Source organism: Danio rerio, chromosome 12, assembly GCF_052040795.2.
Source record: "Danio rerio strain M-AB ecotype USA chromosome 12, GRCz13ab, whole genome shotgun sequence".
Taxonomy (NCBI): Eukaryota; Metazoa; Chordata; class Actinopteri; order Cypriniformes; family Danionidae; genus Danio; species Danio rerio.
The window spans coordinates 38434883-38459850 of NC_141032.1; the positions used below are offsets into that span (position 1 = coordinate 38434883).

Below are 24968 nucleotides of genomic sequence, written 5' to 3' on the forward strand. Positions count from 1 at the left end.
TTGCACTCATGTCTCATATCAGAGGAGCAAAAAAAAAAAAAAAAAACTGACGTTTAGCCTACAATCCTTGCACAACCTACACTTTTATCTGTTATCCTTCTCTTTTGGTAGTGCCCAATTTTAATGTGAGATTTTGGAAACCAGATCTAAATTTAGATGGAACAGTTGGGTCGGGTAGAAAATGATGCGGGTCGGGTAGAGGGTGAACAAAGACTAAATACACAGCGGGAGCAGTCGGGTGCAGAACAAAACCTGGCGGGAGCGGAATTAAAAATTCAGTCCCACGCAGATCTCTAGTCAAAAGTCCATATTCCCTGTTAGTATAAGATCTCTTTACCAGCGCTGAGCCTCATCTGATCTTTCCTACTATAGAAATAAACCATAGGGTCAAAAACTGTAAACTTTCTAACCACCCAACAAATAGACGAGATGTGAACAAACAAAGAGACAGAACAACAACATCCAAAAGAATCCATTTTATTGTCGAACTATCTTCTTTGTATTTAAAACCCAAAAACCAATTGAAAGCATACAACTCAGGGCACCGGTGTTTTGTGACAAAGCACAGCTATCCGCATCTCAGAGAAAAGACTGCGTATAACCTCAAAATCCTTAAAGCAAAAAACAGATTTTTTTTGTGTTCAGTGATCAGTGTGTCCGTTTAAGCAAATCAATAGACTGACTTTTAGAGAGTCAGAAACTGTGGGCGAAGTTTGAGAAAGAAAAATCAAGGAAACTCTACAAAACGTGTAAACTTGTAGATCATTTCAGAGGGCTGAAATTCTCCTGAATGCATATTTAAGTGATCATGTCTTTGGGCTGGTTTCATTAAGGAAGTCATGACCAACTGAAAAGGTCCGTCAAAAGACAGCATAAACCCTGTGTCCAGCCAGTGAAACCTGTCTGCTGAACTACACAGACCAATCTAGAAGATCTACGAGGCTGGTTTACAAAAAAACACCAAGTCCAAGGCAAAGATGTCAATCAAGTGGGCTAAGCTTTGACTTTTGCTTTAATATTTGTAGCTCTGTTTCTTCCCTATCAATCAATCAGGTTTTCTGGATCTCCACCAGATGTGGAGTCGACAAGCGTGTTTAGAGACGGCCCTGACAGAGCCCTTTGAAGGTGCAATGATGCAGGCTCCTCAAGGGCTGAAAGAAAAAAGATCCACAACTGAAATCTGGACAAGCAGCAGGGGGACGGAAGGGGAAATTGATAATGAAAGGCCGATGACAGAGAAATGGTGCAGAAAAGGGTACCAGCACCAAAGTTGAGTGGCCACAGCAAATGTAAACCAATCCACATTCAAAGCATTGCTTCTCAAGCCTCTAGAAGAGATCAGTCAATTACAATCTTGAGGAAAAGGAACCGCTCTTTGGGTCTCTCTGCAGCCAAGCCAAGATTTCAAACTTCAATCTAAACAAGAGATCAGAACCAACGCTCAAAGAAGCTCACCGTCCATCAAAACAAAGTGAAGAAATAGGGAGAAATGAAAGAAGCCATGTCTGCTGGGTGAAGAAAGTGTAGAAACACTACAAAACTAAGAAAGTAGATGTGGTGATGTGAAAAAGGTCATTGCAGCAAACCACAAAGCTCCTTCAGCTGCACGTTTACTTCAAAATAGGCCTGCAAAAGGTATTTCCCTCAACATATAAAATCTTTCTGAAATTAAATAACAGCATCAATCCTTGTCTATTGATTATATACACAACATCCTTAGTGAGAGTTGGGGAAAGGTGTTTAATATCAGAAAAATTGGATTCACCAATGGCTTTTATTGGACCGCAAAGGGAGATGAGTGGGGGTGGCAGGAGCTTCGCCCAAGTGCTTTGTCAAAATAAACGTCCCAGAATGCACTGGGCTCACACAGAGTGCTACATGGGTACGACCATCATCTTCGGCCATCAATCATCATCATCATCAAAGTGATGCAGCTCACAGCATTGGATTGGGCGCATATTCGAGCACACGGCTGGCTTCGGCATTAGACCCGACGCAGTCAGTGAGGGAGGGGGCGAGTTAAGGGTTAGGCATACTAAAACGGCAGGAATACAGGGAAGCATGCCCGCTCTCACTGCTGTTCCCGGTGGGATGTACGGTGTAGCCCGGGTTCATTGGGGTTTTAGCTGCGAGGCAAACTGCACATCTCGCAGTGCTCAGTGCCGGGTTGGTTCATGAAGGTGCAGTGGAGGCAGGACCACACAGCTGAAGAGGACTGTGGGAGAGGTGGACCACCCATGGCATAATCCAGAGATCCCGATGACTGCCCTCCAACTGTGCCTTAAAATGACAAGAAACACAATGAACTCCATTAGCCTAAAATCTTAAAAAGAAAACCTGAAACCACCGCGTTTATTTCACTTATAGACCCTTTACACAAGACTGTTATGAGGCGTTTCAAGAGTTCACACTTAGCTGATAATCAAAGCTTATTTGGCATGCTGTCCCAGGAGAGAGCCCTGAGCTCGTAATATCCTTGAGCCCGGGGCTCCCTCCTGTTAGAAGGGCGAAAGGGGAGTTCGAGCTCAGGTAGGTCTCGAGAACTCCCCTGCTTGTCGCGTGAGAAGTGTAAACTAAGTTTATATTGGGTGATAATTTGTTTTAGTCGATTGGCTATGGTTTGTTTTTGGACGGTGGGAGGAAACCGGGGAACCCGGGGGAAACCCACGCGAACACTGGGAGAACATGTAAACATGTAAAAAAGTGGTGTTCTTGGTGTGAGGCAACAGTGCAAGCCACTGGGCCACCGTGTCGCCCTATAAGAAAAGGGGGAGGAAGTAGGGGTGGAAAAAAGAGGCGGGAGCTTCAAGACGAAGATTACTGGAGTGAAAAACTCAGAATTTTTATACTGCTTCCGTAATCATCTAATAGGGCAGATTACGGAGCTAATAAGGAGCCAGGTCTGTTGATCATAAGCACGTGATCCTCTCAAAATTAGTTTATGAATAAACCACACTTAAAGGGTCGCGAAACACCAAAACACATTTGAGATGTTGAAAGTCATTTATGTGTCCCACATTTCAAAAAACACTATTAGGACACTTCTGTTTCACAAAAAAATAGAAAATTGGTTGTTTTTGCGTTATTTTAAACAAATTCGTTCTTCTGGTTAGAAAAGAAATTTTAGCGATTAGATTCTTATGTGAATTCATACCTTGATCAAAATGATTTAGTTACTATGTTTACAGTATGTTAATATCACTACAATATTATGGACTGAAAGATCTGCTGTAAATGCTGCTCTCCAAATGTAAACATGTAAACGCCTTAATCAAACTATTACCACTGTGTATGATTTTTGCTGCATTTTGTTACAGGATAGTCTATACACACAGCAATTTGACGATATTCTCTGTATCTACCAAGGTTTTTTTGCCATATGGTGTGCGGTATCAAAAATTCCATTAAAACTACACTCTTCCAGCAATTCCTCGCATCCAAAATCTTGTTTGTCACAGAGCGCAAGCATGAAATGTTTCTGAATAAAAGTGAAAGTGCCGAACTGCAGTTAGAGTCGACAAAGAATAAAACACTTGAAAGTACATAAAACTTCAGAGGAAACGTGAATAGTGTGTTGACGCAAGGATGTTAATCGAATTATGTGCTATAACATGTAAAACAGGATCATGAAAGGAACATTCAAAAAGCAACTCATGTAAACACCTTAATCATATCATTGTCTTATTCAGCTTAAGGCAAATAATCAGATTCTAGCTGCCTTTATCAGTCTCACACTTTTTTTTTCAGCAAATAGGATTTTTAAAAAACTGATTTGTTGTACTCTCCCATTCACTGCGCTCTGAGTTTTACTTTGATGACTTCCGCCATGCCCTTACAAAACGCACTTGAGGCAGATGTAAACCTGATCCCTTAAATCACTTCAGGAGGTAGTCTGGGTTTGCATTCCAAATTAAACTGGACATGTCTAAATGCATCTGTTTATTAAAACCACATAATATATATAAAATGTATTCCTTCTAAAATGTAAAAAAAACTAAAACCTGAAAACAGTGTTTTTTTTCTTCATTTACAAAAGGAACAACGTTTTGTTTAGGGGATGGTGTGCTAAACACTAACTAATGAAAACCCTTTACAATTTCGAATAATGCCTTGTGTGTATCTGCATGACAACAATTGATGACTTGAGTGATGATGTCTTACTTGAACAAAAGTGAAGCACAAAGCCTCTTGTAGCCTACATTTTAAAATCATTTGCATGCTAAATAACATATAAAGCTCACAATTCCTTAAAAATACTAATAATTAAACAGTGTGATCTGTCTGATGCTTAAGTCAATGTAAATTTGCATATAGTGCTGGATTTGAAGAGCAGATTTATATCCGTTAGTAGAGACAAAATTATGTGGCCAAATGTAAATCAGAACGTTATCAGAAATCAATCCGGTCAGAGAAAACAGACCCTAACAGAAAACAAACGATTTCTTTATAACACTTACTGCAGAGTTGCTCAATTGTGGCCCACTGTTCAGATTTCTTCCAGGTCTGAGCCAGCTCCTCATTGGATGTCTTCACTGCATCCAGCAGAAGGCCAATGCTGTCCTGTTGACATAAAGGAGAGGATGTAGATGTCATTTAAATTACGTGTGCAAGAATTACTTTTATTTCTTAGTATTTTTATATAACCAAAAAATGAAAATGGCACAATGTGAGGAACATAAAAACAGAAAGAATTACAGTGTTATAGTGGGAGCTTGATGTGTGTAGGATTATATATTATATCGGGACTATATAGCCATGGTTCAAAAGACATGAGATATGTGGAGTTTTAAATCAGCTCTATTGACCTTATTCTAAAATGTGCCTGTTTTTGCAACTGTTTTAGAACTTCAGATTCAGTCGCTTACGGGAGAAATGACCAGGAATAATAAACTGCAGAAAACAGCCAAACTACCTGATCTACAAACAAATGTTTGCATGACTATATAGACCAAGTAGAATAATATAATAAGAAAATATCAGTTTGCAACATCAAACAGCAAAACGAGCAGTTTTTAACATCTAAAAATGAATGGAAGTGAATGAGACCGGAAGTCTCGAGCCAAAAAGATTCAGATGGCTGCGCCTGCTCGTCGACAAAGAATAAGGTGAATATCTATGTTTGTAATTTGTTCATTTTATTTGTTCATATTATGCAGGTTGCACTCCCAACCAATCTAAAACTAATAAATCATTTTTAAATAGAGCTATTCAAGTAATCTGGTGAAAGTGTATATATATATATATATATATATATATATATATATATATATATATATATATATATATATATATATATATATATATATATATATATATATATTTATATTTATATTTATATACATACACACATACACACACAAACATACACACACATATACATTAGGGATGTAACGGTATCAGAATTTCACGGTACGGTAATACCTCGGTATGAATGTCACGGTATGGTATTTATTGAATCATTTACAGGAAAAAAAAACTTTTGAAAATACTCCAAAAAAGTGCCAAAAGTGTCAATGACATACAAATTAGCCATCTATCTGTTAGCTTTGAAACAGGAACTTCAATTTTAATAACAAAAAATTATTAAACCATGTAAAAAAATAAAGTTTCAATTTAGTATTGTTGAAAACTCATCACATTTAACATTTAATCACTCACTCACTTAGATAGAGATGGGTTTAAAGGAAAATTATCATATAACTAAAATCTGGTAAAAGCTGGGATCTCTGGGTATTTACAATGTCCCCTACAACAGAAAAAAAAACCTCTCATTTGGGACTGAGGTTTCTGGGACAAGAGAGATATGACTTGGTCCAGGTTGACAGCAGTGGGTAACGTTGTGCATTGTCTTTCCCCCACTTGAGAAGACAAACCATGAGTGAGATAGAGGTCTCTTTGCGGTACAAGTCAATGTCTGCATCAATCTGAACAGTGTGCTGTGTTTCTGCAGTCCCCATGACTGTTATTAGTTGTATTCCCCAATTTGCAGGCACGTGCACACATAGGGCTCAACCTGTGCAGTGCGCATGCCCTTTTTAGTCTTGGATAGAAAATGCCCTTCCAAAACGATCAAAAGTGCCCCCGCGACGCGACACAACCTCCGTCCAGTCCAGCCCTTCAGTATGCGCGCGACAACACCTCTCGAGTATGCGCGCTCAACCCCCCCTCGGCGCTTTACAATACGCGCGCCACAACACAGCTGATCAGAACGCGCGCGACAGCACCGCTATTCAGCACGCGCGCGGCGACAACACCCGCTTTAGGTTCGATCATTTCCATCTTTTTTTCATCTCCGCTACTAGCAGCACACTCCATTTCCACATTACTGGATCTGTAGCGACAACAGACCGCAAAGGATTATGGCCACGCCGGGGCTGATGGGAAATGAAGTTTCAGCTAGCTCCCGTTCGCTTCATTCGCCTGAGCAAATTTTCTCAGAAGACCTATAGTTTTACCGAGTCATACGACTTCGGTAATATCGAAAAAATTTAATATTGCGGTATGACGGTATTTACAATACCGTTACATCCCTAATATACATACATACATACATACATCTATCAGAGGTCGTGTTAACTGAATATTTTCTGTCATTGACTGATTTTTTTTCAGCAGTGACAGAAAAATCTGAAGGTGATCTGTCATTTTGTCAGATTATAGTGAGGGGGATCTATTGTAATTTGTAGTTAACTGTAATTCCCACTCTTGTCCAGCTGATGGCGATTGTCCTTGTTTTGTCTCCTCTTTGTCACCGCTGCATACACTTGAGAAAATCTCACAGCAGCTGACTGTGAGACGTTTCTTTAAAAGGCCAAATAGATGCAATATTAATAATAAAGGTGAAAAAAGAGGAAGTGATGCAGTGGACGATGAAGAACAAACAGACATAAATCCTCAGTCGCCGACAGCTGTTAGTTACGAGCCAACCCAGAGGAAGCAAGGAGGTCAGGTGCTTTGGAGTGCGTTGTAAGCAGAGGGGTGCAGAAGGAGCGCAAGCTGTAGTATTTTTTCCTCTGTGAAACGAGTGCTTGCAGGTTCGGGAAATGCCACATTCAGAGAATCAAGCAAACTTAGTTCTGATCACAGCCTTAGGAGAAATGTTTCCTAACTACAAAACGCTGGCTGAAGTTGCGCAAGTAATTCCGGTCTTTGGTCACGAGACAAAGAGGCAAAGACACAGAATTTAATGACAATTGCGTCTGCATCAGTCTCCCTTGATGCGTTTGATTACGCACAGGCAAACACCTAGTTCAGGTCGACGCAAGAGGAAGTTATGAGTTAAGGCAGATGGGAATTTTTGTTCATTTGTCAAATAAATAAATGGATAGTTTAGCCTATATGCTCTACGTGCAAGTTCATTATTAAAATATGAATGAAAAACGCAATTAGAAAGTTTGCAAATTAAATAACGATCAATAATAGGTTATGATGGAAATTTTACAACCCTCTCCCTCAAAATGACGGACAATGAGAAAGTCCAACACGACCTCTGATATATACATAGATGCTCTGGGATATACCAAAAATAGAAAATATCAGATTCTTCCAATATCTCGAAGACCTAACAAATATGATGAAAAACTCACCTGTAAGGGCATGACCTCGTTGGTGACAAGAAAGAGAAGCAGATGGAAGTCTGAGACGATGTCCAGAAAGGAAGTGGAGGACGTACACTGGGAAAGATACGTTGCTAAACTGTGGAAATCCTGCACAGACACATTTTTAGGAGAATATTTAACAAGAATTTCTTCTAGAAATTGGATTTACAAAAAGTAGAACAGTGTAGTGGTCACATTTAGCAAAATAAGATGACAGAAATCTCCACATGCGACAACCTTAAAATATTCTTCCTTGACTGAAGAGAGACTTTTGAACAGTAAATTGGTACCTGAGTCTCTCCCAGAGCATCTCTGTTCTCAATGGGGAAGCGAAATGTGGAGGAGAATGTGAACACTGGGTCTTTTGGGAAAGTGGTGGTGATCTGAAAAAGAGGTTTAAATAACAAAATCACTAACAAATAAAGCTTAAAAATTCCAGCTTTTTACAAACATAGAATCAATCTAGAAAGGGTATTTGTTCACAAAATTACTTCACCGGCAACACTTTAGCTGTGGCTTTTTATCTGGGACATAAAGGCTGAGTGTCTAGACTTTAAAAGAGCAAATGTAGTTCTAATATCAATACAAGTACTTACATCAATAATCAAGTACTCCACTGGCAGTGGTCGGGCTAAATGTGTGATGTCATTGCCGAATTTGTCTTTGTCCTGGAGGTGGAAAAAAAAAAAAAAAGATTTGAAAACATGACCTTTTTCATGCCTCACTGACAAATAATCCCCATAATTCCTGTGACAGACGTGACACTGATAAGACTGTTTATGCCCAAAGCAACAGAAATATGAACCATCATTCACTCTGTTAAAAGAAATGTGACAAGCTCAAGTTAAAGAAAAACTCAGACTGTTCAGAAACATCATTCAAACCCTACATGTGTGCAGCATGGTTACTGTTACATGCTGGAACAGATGTAAAACTGCTCCACTGTACATTTCTAAAAGTGTGCATGTATACTTTTGTTTTTTTAAATCTGCAGACAGTAAGGTTTAAAAATATATATTGTACTAATACTCAGCAAAATGAGTTTAACTTAACCCTTGTGTATTGTTCAAATTTACCACCCTTTTATTAGGCTGGTGGCTGTTTTTGACCCGTTGACTTTCATTATAACAATATTTTTTAATAGCCAAGCCTTGACACCAAATAGTCATGCATTTTTGATTGTTGGTGGTTTTCCCTGTTGGTAGATGTAATTTTTACGGTTTTTCATCAGTTGTCACCATTAACTCTTTAGATGAACAGGGTTTCTACAGGTTTCACAAACACTTTAAGACATTTTTAAGACCATTGTGAATGAAATTTTAGACAGGGCTAAATGCTAAGGTTTTTTTTTTTTTTTTGAATATCTCAATTAGAAAAGAATTTCACTTACCCTATCAAAAATTATTAAAATTGAATACATTTAATAATGCAATAATACTAATTTTGTTAGATTTTTTCAATCAATTTTCAAAAATATCCACTCACAAAGCCTACAACCTTCATCAAGAACAGAACAAAACATAGCTGTCAATTACTTCAGTCTAAAATAATAATAATAATAATTTAATAATCAATGATATAGGTCAGGTCAGTATCCTCGGCAATAAATAAATGGAGAACTTTTAAGCAAATGTTATTGTAGGGAAAATAATTAATAGCTTTTTTAAATAGAAGGTTTTATCAAGATTGGAATTGTTGGTGATTGTATGGGTGTTAATAGCCATTTTGGGTAGCTATAGATTAGATTAGATCCAAATTTGTCATTACACATGTACAAGTACAACGCAATGAAATGCAGTTTAGGTCTACCAAGGAGTGCAATAGCAGCAAGTGCAGGATATACAGTTGAAATGTAAATTATTTGCCTCCCTTTGAATATTTTTTTATATTATTTCCCAAATGATGTTTAACAGAGCAAGGAAATTTTCACAGTATGTCTGATAATACTTTTTCTACTGGAGAAAGTCTTATTTGTATTTTTTGTTGTTTTTTTGTTTTGTTTTTTAGCTAGAATAAAAGCAGTTTTTATTTTTTTAACATTATTTTAAGGTCAAAATTAATAGCCCCTTTAAGTTATATATTTTTTGATAGTCTACAGAACAAACCTAATTCAATAACTTGCCTAATTACCCTAACCTGCCTAGTTAACCTAATTAACCTGGTTAAGCTTTTAAATGTCACTTTAAGCTGTATAGAAGTGTCTTGAAAAATATCTAGTAAAATATTATTACTGTCATCATGGCAAAGATAAAATAAATCAGTTATTAGAAATGAGTTATTAAGACGATTATGTTTATATACGTGTTAAAAAAAATTTAAAAAAATAAACGGAAAAATAAACGGGGGCTTATAATTCTGACTTCAACTGTGGGTATAAGTTATAAAGTGCAATTATAAAAAAACTATAATGATATTTACAGAGTGATGTACTCTGAACATTATATACAGGTTGTATTAACTATAGACAGAGATTTACAATAGACGAATACATGTACAGGTTGCTATTAATAATCAGAATTATACAGTACACGAACTAAGGAAAATTAAGACCTGTTAAAATAGATTTAAGACCTTCAACAGAACATTTCAGTAGATTTAAGACTTCAAGGCCTAAAACTTAGCTTTTGAAGAGAGAAATCTGTCTGAAAGCAGAAATCTGTTATTTTAAATTGCAATAATATCACAATACTACAGCTTTTATTAAATCAAATAACGGGATATCTAGAGGGAACGAGGATTAAAAAGAATGTAAAGTCAAAAACACTTACATGGATTAAACCTTTGAATGATATTTATTGTGCAAGCATATAATTCCTAATTGCATGCAGCATACACATTTAGCATCACGCTATAATGACTGACCATCTTTAGAAGCGTTTTATTCAAGTACCTTATAGAAGACATCAGGGACGTACTGCTCCGTGCTGGACTCTTTGGCATAGCCCAGTTCAGGAGCATCTCTGCAGGGCAGTAAACACTCGTCCCTCACCAGAGCCATGCACTGATTGGACACCTGATACCCTTCAAAGTGCACCTGGTTATCGGGACCACCTGTCAACACACATACACACAAAAATACAAATACTAAGAGTCAAAACACACTCTATTTTTCAGGAAACTAATTTCTATAAGCTGTAAATGTGTTCAGTAAAATTTACAGAGTGATTTATCAGCCTTGAACCAAATAGGACACAGCCCTCTGAAACAACCAAGATGCTTCAATTTACAACCCCACAGTCGAACATAATAGCAGTAGTAAATCTTGTGCAAAGGAGGAAGCCGTGTACCTGTTGCCACCACTGTGACAAACTTTGATCCAAAATGACCATCTGGGGAAAGCCGACACATGTTGGCTTGCTGATTCTGAAAGTGTCCAGCAGTAATACACTCCTCTGCACTCAGGAAGTAGGAATCCTGAAAAAGGCAACATGCATCTATTGATCAGTAATGGTCTAAGCAGTTAGTCGAGGCTCATCTTTCACCAGCCAACTCACCTTGTTTCTGGTGTAGCGGACAGTGCCTATCCTGGTGTCCTCTGACAGCAGATCTGTAAAAATCCACCCCACCTATAGAAAACATTATTGTAGTTATTCATTTTATTCAATTACTCATATTATTATTTATTGGCAAGCAACTTCACATGGTCAGGCGGAAAAAATGGGTCACTGTTATCATCCATCAGAGTAGCTTGAAGGCATCATATGGAAGCCATAGAGGTGTGGAGAGAGAGGAACTCTAAGAATCCCATTTAAGAGCCTTGTGGGATAGGTGAATACACTGTGGCACATTTACATTTGGGATTTATAAATCCATATTTTGAGGTTGGATTGTTTTGGTGCAGCTCCACCATAATAATAAAACATTATTCAACGAAGTACAACACAATTTAAGGCCATTTTCTCATTTTTCTGTAATGACTAGGGAGAATGTGACTTTTTTTTTTTTTATTTAGACATGGAAAAGGTCTTTCACCTTCCGCAGGCCCAGTTTGGCAGCTATTTCCTCGACTGCATCTGCTTTGGGATCTTCAATCAATTCCAAGCTGTTCTGAGTTGCAATCTGATAGAGAACAGATTAGTATAATCATATCTGATCTAGATAAATCAAAATACAACAGCTACGAAGTGTGAACATGCACAACTTTGACAATAATTGAAAGGGATAATTCACCCAAAAATTGTAATTTACTCACCCGCAAGTGGTTTCAAACCTTTTGAGTTTCATTCTTATGTCTAACACGAATGAAGATATTTTGAAGAAAGCTGTAACCACAGACTTCCATAGTAGGAAAAACAAATACTGTGGAAGTCAATGGTTACAGGTTTCCAGCTTTCTTCAAAATATCTTTTGTGTTCAAAAGAAGAAAGGCATTTAAAGAGGTTTGTAAAAGTAATCAAGTAAAAGGATGTAAATAATAAAGATTTTCATTGTTGTTTCAACTATCCCTTTAAGAACAAATTGGACAACATGGCAGACATCAACAGTGACGTTTTCTCCCTGATCAAATTATTTTTGATGATGTCCAAAACCCGTTTCTGAAGGGGTACTGTCCTGCAGAGTTTAACTCAAAGCTGAACTCAACACCCCTGATTAAACTAAGATCTTCAGACTCTAATCATCTGTGTTTGGACACCTCTGGATTGAGCTGTATGGTACAACAAAATGGTCTGAATATTCAGATTCTTATTTTATTTAATGCCATGTCAGAAACAATGGCTATTTTCATGGCAAAAAACATTTAATTAATAAATATTAATCTATTAATAAATAACAATAACAAAAAACAACAACACATTTTTGTACATTAATATATGATAAAAAAAACTATATTTGCCTAGTGACACATTGCTAAATATCTCAAGCGAGTTCATTTCATTAAAAACTCTTCTGCAGTCATTAAAAGCAGGACAGTCTAACAGAATGTGTTTTACAGTAATAGGAATTTTGCATTAAAAAAAAAACACTGAGTGAGGTCTTCACTTTTAAGCAAAAAAGCTTGGGTTAAAGGAGGCTGCAAAATGAACTAAAATGATTTATATATTCATTACATTCTGACAATGAATAATACTGTGTCATGTCTAATTATGTCAAGGTAAAAATCACGTTTAAATTTTAAAAAAGGAAAAACTACAATCAAAGCATAGTTCCAGAAATGTTGAGAAAAAAATCTTGAAATCAAAAATGCTGAAAACCTCTTGTTTAAATATCAGTCTTCTATTGCCCTCTTGTGTTTATTCAGCAGCAGTGCAGACAAAAGATCAGATATTGCTTTAAAAGTTATACTTAATACTATTTTTCTAAAATGGGCACTAGAGTAGGATTTGGCCCAAAATCTAAATCTCAATAAATTGAACGTTTTAACTCTATTATGATTAATAAACGATTGTTTTTTTCCCCTCATAGTTCACGAACAAGTTTTGTACTGTAAAAACACTCACTTTGAGTAAAGGACGCATTATCTGATTTTAAAATAATTAAAGGAAACACATACTATCTACTATTTATGATTATTTATTGAACATCAACGTCGAACAACTGAAATTAAAGCACACATTGCCCAAAACCAACACTCCTTTTTTCTGATAAAAAGTGAAACTAAATAACTTGCACTTTTATGAAACTAAATAATTTTTTTTAATGTTTTTATATTAAAAGTAGAAAATAAGCAGTATGTCTTCTAAATAAAATAACTCTTGTATATCCTGTAAATATTTCAAATATAAAACAATATTATATTTTTATTGCAATAGAAAATATGCCGTCTGAAGGAATCTCTGAGTCAGCTTTCAATCATCGTCAATGTAGCGCAAACGTGTGACGTATAGTTACAGTTTTTGAAAGGTGAGCGGGTATGCGACCGCACCAAACCATACCCATGCACTTGACGAAGAAGTATAAATCAGCCTTAACAGAGCGATGTTACATGACTCCACATGCAGTAGGGAATGTATTTGAAAAAAATTTACCTGTAAAAATTAGATCGATTATAAATTCTGAATGTAGATTTCGATTACTTTTCAATTAATCACCCAGCCCTACACTAGAAGACGACAAATTTTGTGTCAGATCGGAATTCCTCACCTGAGGAGGTTCATAAATGGCAGCAACCTCTGCTCGAATGCCGAGAGGGATGTCTTTGTGCTCGGTGTAGCGTCCGTACAGGTACCCCATCCGCTGGTTTCCCGTCTTCCTCCAGAAGTCAAGGAAACGGTCAGCAATAGTGTGGTTCTCAAACATGATATTATCCACATGCCGATATTTCTGTAACATAAGATTTCATCAGGTCAAACCAAGGACAGTAATAGGACACCGTCCCTCAGGGAGCGCTCATTTACTCGCCGGACCAGCAAACAAGAGATGCAGATGTCTTCAAAGCTAGAAACTGACGAGCAAACAGGTTTTCTGTGTGCATTGTAAGAGTGAGATGAAAGTAATGTTAATGGGGAGCTGGGAACCTGTCTGTTGAGAGTGATGGCGCTGGGCTGGCACTTGGTACAGATGCCCTCTGGCCAAGGCGGATGCCCCTCACAGCCCGATTTAATCTTACAGCTGATATTCTCAAGCGCCACAAACTTCCCCCTGAGGAATAGAAAAACTTGCTTAAAATCACTCTATTCCTGATGTCCATTTCAGGGAAGTTTTGAAAATTCCCAGAAGCACTTACTTGTCTGCTCCTCCGGTGAGTTTCCGGATGTAGGCATGAAAGGACATGTGTTTGACCGGAGGGTCAAGATGGTTCAGATAGTCTTCATCAAATGGCTATTAAAACAGAAATATGGAAGATGAAAGAGCAAATGTAAATGTAATGCATAACTATGTGATCCAGTAATGCACAAGCCTTGAACATGCATAGCCGAGACTTAAACATCTTTGATAACATGGGGCAAGTTAATTATCAGGAAATTAATATTTGAAGATAATTAATTTATATATGTAAGCAACTTGAAGTTTTAATCTTCATTTTAGCTATTGGAGTGTATTTCTCTTTTTTTAAATAAATAGTTTTTCAATAAAACTTTTTAATTTGCATGCAATTTGAAAAAAAGTTTCAGGAGCCTGTTTCAAAATAAAAAATAAAGTAAACAAGTAAAAAAAACAAAGTAAAACAAACAAACAAACAAACAAAGAGTGATTTTGGAGTTTACTACATTTCAGTTGTATTACTGGGCATGTAATATAAGAGCACTTTCGTTTGGGTATAAAGACGGGTTAACAGATTGGGGTGACATGAAAAAAAAGTCATGTTCCCCTTCATCTTGGCCTGCTTTACTTAGCTTTATCTGCTCCCCCATATCTCAATTAAACAATCCAGTGGTTTCTAATACATTTAAAATTTAGAAACAGGTTAGAAAACACTTCAAGTGGCAAGCATGTTCTGTCTTAAGCCCACTGACCGAGAATCACTCATTTATCTCTCCTCAAATTTCAGGTCTGGTCTAATTAAGGGATTTATTATTTTTTTTAAATATTTACAAGCTCTCAGTTTTGCCCAAACTAATTTTAGATTATGTCCCCCCCATTGACCCCCTAGTAGAAATTTTGTTTCCACAAAACCAATTTATGAAAGATGGAATTTCAGTAATATATAATAAATTGTCTCAGTTAGAATGCGAAGTTTCATTAGAGCATCTCAAAATGGCATGAGAAGAGGATCTCGGAGCAGAAAATAAAACTGGCAATGGGAGACATCAGGCATGCTTTAATACAATTTAAGGATTCTGAAGATTTTCCCTTCTGTAGACCCACTGTGTGATAGCTGCAGTCAAACCCCGGCATCGCTCAGACACATGTTTTGGAGTTGTCCTATAACAATTAATTATTGGATTTTGGTTTTCAATTAATATCAGAAGTGGTGGGAGAACAAATATAACCTGGTGATTATTTAAGCTATACTTGGTGTTAGTGATTAGGCAAAATTATCTAAAACTCAACGTACAGTGATTAGATTTATAACCTTTTTGGCACGTAGATTGATTTTACCGAATTAGAAACAAAAAGATCCTTCACGTTGCTCCACAGTAATAAAAAATGTCATGTCTTGCCTGCAACTTGAGAAGCTAAGACTTTCCCTTAAAAATAAAACAAGAATTTCCATGTAATATGGAATCCATTTATTGAGTAATTTAAGAAGCAGTGATTAAACCCTAGTACAAACACCGCAAATTCCCCCCTTATTAAGTTCATTTATTTTTTTTTCTGTCTGTTCTTTTCCTCTTCCCCCAACTTTTCTCTATTTTTTTTGTTCTCTTATACCTAACATGATGTTACCAATTTTTGTTTAAAAAAGAAAAAAAATACATGTAAAAGTTATAATTTGTCCTGATGAGAATTTTAAAAACATTGTTTCAATGTCATATGCAAAATACAAAAATGTGTTTTCTCAGCTCTGTGTGAATGGGGAGAATCACAAGTTCTTACCTCTAAAGGTACACAGTGCACACATTTCCCCATGGCACCATGCCGGCACCTGAGAAACAATGACAGAGAATCCTTGTAAACAAAGTATTCTGCAGTCCTCATTTTGCACCAAATTATACACTAAGCTCCATAATGCAATAGCTTTAAAGGGGTGGTCCAGAGTGTATTTTTAAGGCTTGATTGTGTTTATAAGATGCAAAGCTTCATTTGTAAAAGAAAACCATGTTATATTTTTATACATCTTACTTTAATTACATACAGCTACTTAGCTAACATGAAAACGACTGTCATATTTAATGGTTCCCTGAAAGCCCACCCTCAAGAGGCTCTGATTGGTCAGCTAACATAATGTGCTGTGATTTGCGGATTGAGTCCACGTCACCAGGAAGCATTACGACTAGTCATGCCTCTACTGATACTTCCACTAATGCCTCTGCTGTGTAAATACTGTCAGACATTGTGAGCCTGAATTAAGACAGAAAGTGGAGGACACAGGTGAACCTTATGCTTGCTCTCTAAAATAAAACCTGACAAGAGTCTTTCATATATATTTGAGTTATAAGCATGTGTAAGTAATATGAAACATATTCACATATCTTTTGCGAGTTTGTTATTTGAGATGAGAATGCAGGGAAAGCGACCGCATAAAGACACTGCAGCGCTGGTGAAGATTGTGGCTGTTTACAGCGATTTGATGGATAAATATGAATTTGTAGCTAAATTGGTAACAGTTCCAAACAGCATTTCCCGTTGTTTACATTCTTGCTTACGTCCTTGCTACAATACACCGCTAATGTTAGAAATAGTGCATGTAATTGATCAATTTTAACAAATAAAAATACTTACAGGTTGTGGCTCAAAATCCACAGCTTATGGCCCCTATTATCAGGAGTTTTTAGCTGAATCCAGCACTGAACTGGGAGAGATTCTGGAAGCTCTCCTTTGTCAAATGCTAGCTATATATTTTTTATAATTCTCTGGAACATAATTAAAATTAAATTGTAAGCACTTCTCTCTTGGTGCCAAGTCCTTTGGAAGCCCAAATACAGAAACAGCAGAAGCTCTGTGGAAAAGCAGCGTTTGGACGACATTTTAGCTTTCTCAGCAATATCAATGCAGCGTCTCTGGCCATGCCGCTTCGCAGGGTGTGTGTGTGTAATCTAAAGCGTTTGTGACCTCACTTACCCACATGTGTTTTTTTGTATTGCCCAAACTTCGTTCCCTGTAAGCTTTGCTAAGCTAACTCTGTAAAAGCCAATGTCTCCCTTTGCACTGAACTTTGAGCGTCTTACATTTAAAGATGTTGTTTATGTTCTCACAGCTACATCACACATCAACTTAAGTTTAAAATATGATATAGTAGTGGACCACCCCTTTAAAATATGGAAGGAAAATAACTTAATAAACCCTGTCAAGACATGCAATAAAAAAAAAAATTGCAAGGCAGTGAAAAAAAAGAGAGGCCAACTCACAGCTGGGGATCTCGGTTTCTGTAGATCTTTCCCTCCTGCTTGGACAGATACTGGTCAATATCATCCTCTGGGATCTGTGGTGCAGAGTGTGAGCGGGATAAAGAAGAAGAAGAGGAGGAGGATGAAGGGAAAGATGGGAAAGAGGAAGAGGTGTGAGGCTGTGCTGTGTCCATGTTCTCACTGGAGGGTCCAGCTGAAGATGGGTAAAGAAAGAGCATGTCGCCATGCCTAAAAGACAAGAGAGAAAGCTCAGTCATCTTACTTACATAAGACTTCTTTGCTCACACATGCACAAACAAGTAAGCCAATCTCTCACAACAAGCACCCTTACTTGATTTTCAGCAGGCTGAGGGCTTTGTTTTGTGACAGGATCTCACCAGTCTTGTTCCGGTTCAGGTAAACTGAGAAGCCATTTGAACTAAAGCCAAACTCTTTGGCAACCTGGCAAGAGGATTGCAAAGAATGTCAAAAACAAGAAGTCAACAAGTCTTTCATTGTTCTTCCTTGAACAGATAAAACTAAAATAAAAGCAGCAGAGTAGTTCTCACAATAACAAAAATAATATGCTACTCATAATAACCTTTATTTTACTTTTACGGAATAGTGAGAAAATCATGATTTAGCCGGCAGCTAGCTCTCTGCAACTCTCACAAGGTCGCCCACTGAAGCTAAGCAGGGTTGCGCCCGGTCAGTACCTGGATGGGAGACCACATGGGAAAGCTACATTGCTGCAGCAAGTGGTGTTAGTGAGGCCAGCAGGGGGCGCCCAACCTTCGGTCTGTGTGGGTCCTTATGCCCCAGTATAGCGACGGGGACACTATACTGCTCCGTGAGCACTTTCGGATGAGATGTTAAACCGAGGTTCTGACTCTCTGTGGTCATTAAAAATCCCAGGATGTCCTTCGTAAAAGAGTAGGGGTTTAACTCCGGCATCCTGGCCAAATCTGCCTATAGGCTTCTGTCCGTCATGGCCTCCTAACCCTCCCCATAACAGAATTGGCTTCATCACTTCACCAATCAGCTGGTGTGTTGTGTGCGGTCTGGCGCAAAATGGCTGCCGTTGCGACACCCAGGTGGATTCTGCACACTGGTGGTGGATGAGGAGATCCCCCCCAATGTGTGCCTTGAATGCCTTGAATTGGAATTATTATTATTATTATCTTGATTTGAAGCAAAAATAAATTGTGATGCTTATTTTAGACAGAATCTTGCAGCCCTAACATACGCAACAACTGTAACTCAACAGGCTGGTCACACTTCAAACCAGACATAGTCCACTACCAGGTGGTTGTTAAATCAATATAAAAGAGAACCGTACATTAAAACAAGTGCAGTCTTAGAAACTTAATAAGAATCCATCATAAACTGAAGAGTGTCTATTACACACAAAACCCCAGCAGAATTCCCATGTCAATATTATGCATGCCTTTTTAAAAATGCAGTTTCTGTGCGCATTTATTTTAATCAGAAGATAAACAAGCATACATATCTCACTCATCCCTTACAACAAGAAATGTTAACATCTCGCTGTCTGTTTCCTGCTATTTAGTGCTAAATTCAAAGAGTGAGACGGTCTCAATTGATCGGCCGGCTCACTCTCCTCCCTCATGCTGAGAGACATGAATCTTTAATGGCTCCTGCAGTGTCTACATCAGACAAACACAAACCCTCTGCCTGTCTCAAAACAGCCTGCAGAATTTTAAAGCCTTCAACAGACCAAATCCTCTAAGACTTGCATATTAATAAACTCCTAATCAGTATTCAAGCTATAAAAGGCTAAAGATAAAAGACAAGGCTGGGGTAACAAGATCTAGTTTTATTTTGAAATATAGAAATGATCACACCAAGTATAATAAAGTATAATAGAGTCTATTTGAACTACATAATTATTATTATAAGCATTATGCTGCTTTAAATCCTCAAGCTCTTTCAATTTAGACATATTCTGAGTGGTTGTCAATGTCAAACAATGACAGAGGAAAAAATAAATCATCCAAAAAGTTTTTTTTTTTCCTTTGCACCACTAATCTTACAGTTTTGGTGTTTGCTAAGGATGCTCCTATCAGTATTTTTGCAGTCAATACTGAATACAGATTCTTTGTCATGGTGATCGGTCGATACAGAGTACCGATTGTGATTCTTCAAGCTTTATATAACTTTGTCATTGCATAAGCACAATTACCCTTCAAGTATGAGATCTCGCCTTACCCAAGATAATAAATTAAGGATGTTGCATACATGTAATGGTCAGTAGCAGCTTTAAAAAAAAAAAAAAAAAAAAAAAAAAAAAAAAAAAAAAAAAAAGAAAAGAAAAAAGATAAAACATTCAAAAAAATGGTATGACCAAGGACTAATAATGCAACTTGGAAGCATGGCTCATGTGTTGTAGCACTGCTGATGCATAACTAGGATGATTCATTCCAATTAAAATGCTTCATCAAAAGTATTTTCTACCCTGATGCATCTTTCTCTCTCCTTTCTGAACTAATACACTGTGATTTTTATTTCTTTCTGGTTGTATTTTTATTTTAAGTTATTTTCTTTGTACATTTATCATTTTCTCCCTTGTTTTTGGTATTTTATCATATAAAGACAAAATACTATTTGGACAAATATCCATAGTTCACAACAGTTAAATTAAAAACACTTCTAAAGGATTTATTAATGTCAAAAGTTATTTTTGAAATCAGAAGCTTTCTTGATCAATATATTAAATTGAATTATTTTGCTTAGAATTAGCTCATATTAACTACATATTAACTAACACATTACCTTATGTTAACAAATGAAACCTAATTATAGAAGTGGTACATTATCTAGTTTAATATACCTGATCTAACATTTTTATTATAATTTTTTTTTTTTTTTACAAGTTTTGCTATAAAAAGACATTTAGATGACGCATTTATAACTGAACTAAAATACATGAATACTACATTTTATTTTTGGGGCATTTTGCTCACTTTTTGCATCATTTTGGCCCCAAACCCTGATTCATTCCTGACTTTGCAGCAGAACAAACTCCGCCCGTCCTGCTTTGCAGCACAGTGGAAATGGGTGTCCCTGCAGCCCACATCTTTGAGACTGCAGTGTATGGACATACAGGTCTCCTTTTTCACAGCCGCTTCATTAATAAATAAACACGGAGCACTCAGCAAGAGTCCATACTGCCACTTTTTAGTGACAAACAGGAACTGACACTGTGCTTTTTTTTTTTTTCACCCAGAGTTATTCTCAGCTTTTTTATGGTCTGGTTATAATTGTCACTATTGCATAAGTGCTATCTGTGGTAAATAGTAACAGCTACTGTTGTAGCTTTATTGAGCAAATAAACCCAAGTATATTCAGTATTCAATCTTTGTCTTCATATATGAATTTAAAAAAATATGTATAAATATATATACAATAAAGTATAAATTATTAAAATATATATTCATCAAAGTGACATCCACCAGCAATCTAGTTTTCTCATGTGGTCTCCCATCCAGGTACTTACTGAGCACAGCCCTGCTTAGCTTCAGTGGGTGACCATGTGAGAGTAGCAAAGAGAGAGTTGCTGACACATAACCTGCTTGTCTACAAAGGCTAGTTGATTAACGCATTATTTCATTTTTTGAACACATATATTATATAAATGTAAAATGTAATTATGTTTGGGGTCTGTATCTGGATGGCTGCATTATTTTTACAGTAGAAACAGTAATGCTGTGAAATATTATTACAATTTAAAGGAAAAAAGTAAAAAAGTTCTAAAAAAATACCTTTTTAGGCTGTAATTTGCTGTTCTCCCTGTCATAAACATAGTCTTGTGTAAATTTTCATATATGTTGTTTGTTATTTACTTTATTATTTTTTTGTGATAGAATCTCAGTGTAACTAATCTATATATATATATATATATATATATATATATATATATATATATATATATATATATATATATATTTGTATTATTATTATTTAAATGTTTCATTTATTTTTACACTTACTGTTAAACGTCTTTACACCCACTTTCATTTTTTATGCTTTAAACTTAAAAGATAGCAACAGAATCTAATATTCATGGGATTATAGTGTAATATCCTTTAGAAATTACTCCAATATGCCAATTTGTGTCATTTAATATCAATTATTTATCAATATACAGGGTGTTTCAAAATAATACCAGAACTTTTGGGTTGATGTGAACATCTATGAACTTGGTTTCTACTGGAAAAAAACTTAGTTAAGTACTCTTCACACATATTCATTGATTAATTAAGCAAGGCTCCATCATGTTTCCGTGATTAAATACATATTTTCAAAGTTGTGGTATTCTTTATTAATTACACTGTATTATGATTATGAATAATGTTAAACATGCTGAACTGATTAATAGCATCATTTAAAAGATGTGATTGATTTTTTATAAATATATACAGCTGAATTTAAAATTATTAGCCCCCCTTGAATTATTAGCCCGTTTATTTTTTCCCCTAACTTCTGTTTAACAGAGATAATTTTTTCAACACATTTCTAAACATAATAGTTTTAATAACTTATTTCTAATAACTGAAATATTTTATCTTTGCCATGATGACAGTAAATAATATTTTACTAGATGTTTTTCAACACACTTCTATACAGCTTAAAGTGGCATTTAAAGGCTTAACTAGGATAATTAGGTTAACTAGGCAGGTTAGGGTAATTAGGCAAGTTATTGTATAACGATGGTTTGTTCTGTAGACTATCGAAAAAAACATATAGCTTAAAGGGGGTAATAATTTTAACTTTACAATGGTTTTTAAAAATTAAAAACTGATTTTATTCTAGCCAAAATAAAACGCATAAGATTTCTCCAGAGGAAAAAATATTATTAGACATACTGTGAAAATGTCCTTGCTCTGTTAAACATCATTTAGGAAATATTTAAACAAGAAAAGAAAATTCAAAGGGGGGCTAATAATAATGATAATAATAATGAATAATGATATTTACACAGAGAGAGAAAGGGATCCTACAGTGTCTTTAGATGAGATAAGAGCTGTTATTTTAGTTCCATAAAAATTTGAAAAAAAAAAAAACAAAAAACAAAATAATAATTCCCTTCTTGTACCTTCTTGAGGAAAGCTGCAGCTGTCTCATGTTTAGTAGAGCTGATTTTTTTCATTCCATCTGGGGACTGAATACGGACGATCTGTCAGTGAATAAACAAGAGGAAGAGAAGTTTCTGGTTACTGCAACAGCTTGCTGTTCACTCCTATAACCACCAACACATCTAGTGCAGATTTACTGATGCATAACAAATTACTTTAAATGAAACACTATTAGAAGAATGTAATTTATGACATTATTGTCATAACTGAATGATAATTAGCACAAAACAATCCAAAATAAATAAAAAAAATAAAACAATAAGGTTAAGTTGGCTTTATATTCGCATATATATATATATTATTTTTGAACAGTCATAACTTGACATGATCTCGATATTGTTTATTATACTACTTTGAATATTGGGTGTCAAATGGCATTTATCTAAATATGACTTCAAAACAACATTAGCTCTATTTAATTGACTATGAACTATGTTGTACTTTGATAGTCATTGGCTGCTAATATGATTTACCATTTAGAATTTGCTGAGAATACTTTTCTGAAATTATGTGATTAAGGAGTCCAAATGTGCAAAAATAAAACCAACTTTAACTCAATAAAAAACAGGTGGTTGTAGGGCAAACCATTGACATCTGACACTCAATAAACAAGCACTAAAGTCTCCACATACCACACGACTAGCATCATATTGAATGCCTTATTATATTATACTCCCGATCTCAGTGCTTTCACCCTTCATACAAAACCAAAACAACAGATCAAGAGCTATTCACAACACTTTAATAAGTTTCTCAGTGTCAATTTAATTCCCTGATAAAAGACTACGAGAAGCTTTAAAGTGTCCTATTTCTTCCTATTTTGAAGATGTCAGCTGAGGCGTTTTGGAACTATTAACGTTAGATAAGATGAATTTGCACGTTCATACTTTAATAAGCAGTTGAGATGAACTTACACTGACACATCTTATCTACATCACCTTGTGCCAAGCCGAATAAAGTCAACTTCAGCAGAAATTACACCCCCTAGCAAAATAGCATACATCAAACGAGAGCAATACGTAGCTAACACACACAGAGGCGTTGTTATTAGAGTTTGAATCGTTTCTAGATGCTTCTGCTTGAGTCTGATCATTAGCATAATGCTAACAATTCTGCTGCCTCATCACTGGATGACAGACTTCAGTCAAACTGTCCACATTCACACGCAGACTGACACTTACTATGCTTTCTGCCATGTTGATGGGATGAACCTTCCCTCCTGGTGCCGCTGAAATGAGAGCTGGCTTATTTTAATTTCGCTGTTTATCTGATCTGCTCGGGTCTATGCAGCGATGCCAAACTCACAGAGCCGGTGCTACATCTATATGCGTCCGGGCTATGACGGGATCCTGATTAAAGCCACCGGCGAGAAACAAGACTAATGTTGTGTTCCTGCATATGGTCATTTGTTTTAAGAAACGGCGAGAGTGTATTTTTTAAAATAACGAATTACACCTCTTTTCTTGAGAAACAAAGAATGATAATCATTCAGTTTTAGTTGTATGTTAATGGAATTTGCATTTTGGATAAAATCTAGTTTTATTGGCAATACTACTTTTGAATAGATATGAATACAGGGAACAGTGTATTAGTAAGGACCACCATGTTCTATGGTAAGTGAAAGAAGAAAAGGACATAACTGGCTCTTACTGCAGATGAACGTGAGGATGAGATGGGTTTTAGTGACAATGAGAATGATGCAAACTGGACATTTGATAGAGACAGTTCAGGTAAGTTAGCCCAGAGGCAGATAGGACAAGCATAGTGTAGTATATAGTATAATTTATACATAATGTTAGATAGCTACATTATTCTGATGCATCTGGATATAATAGACTTGTTATTTATTTGTTATATTTACTGGAGAATACATTTATATGTACTGTATGTTGTGTACATAATATTGATTATGTATAATATTGATAAAACAATATGTGTTTTGTTTTTAATAATATTCAGCAAAAAAGAATGGAATAAATGAAAGCAGTTTTAATATGAGTTGTTGGAAAGTGTGTATAAGGTGTCATTCATAAGTTCTGTGTTAAAGCTTATAATACTGCAACACTAATTAAATAATTATTCATTCATTTTCTTGTTGGCTTAGTCCCTTTATTAATCCGGGGTCGCCACAGCGGAATGAACCGCCAACTTATCCAGCAAGTTTTTACGCAGCGGATGCCCTTCCAGCCGCAACCCATCTCTGGGAATCATGCACACACAGATTCACACACACACTCATACACTACAGACATTTTAGCCTACCCAATTCACCTGTACCGCATGTCTTTGGACTGTGGGGGAAACCGGAGCACCCGGAAGAAACCCACGCGAAGGCAGGGAGAACA

The 24968-nt window shown here is 36.3% G+C and overlaps 1 protein-coding gene across 1 annotated transcript; it reads right to left on the reverse strand.

Annotated features, from left to right (window-relative positions):
- Window positions 1-1755: 1755 nt before the first annotated feature.
- Window positions 1756-23978, reverse strand: nploc4 (NPL4 homolog, ubiquitin recognition factor). Its single transcript, NM_199807.1, is given in 17 exon segments — window positions 1756-2280; window positions 4458-4560; window positions 7587-7706; window positions 7889-7981; window positions 8195-8266; window positions 10489-10649; window positions 10886-11012; window positions 11093-11164; window positions 11571-11657; window positions 13680-13859; window positions 14054-14177; window positions 14263-14357; window positions 16017-16065; window positions 17489-17716; window positions 17820-17929; window positions 22584-22664; window positions 23805-23978. Coding segments are annotated over 17 exon segments (1875 nt in total). The 5' UTR covers window positions 23820-23978; the 3' UTR covers window positions 1756-2122.
- Between the last annotated feature and the right edge of the window lie 990 nt (window positions 23979-24968).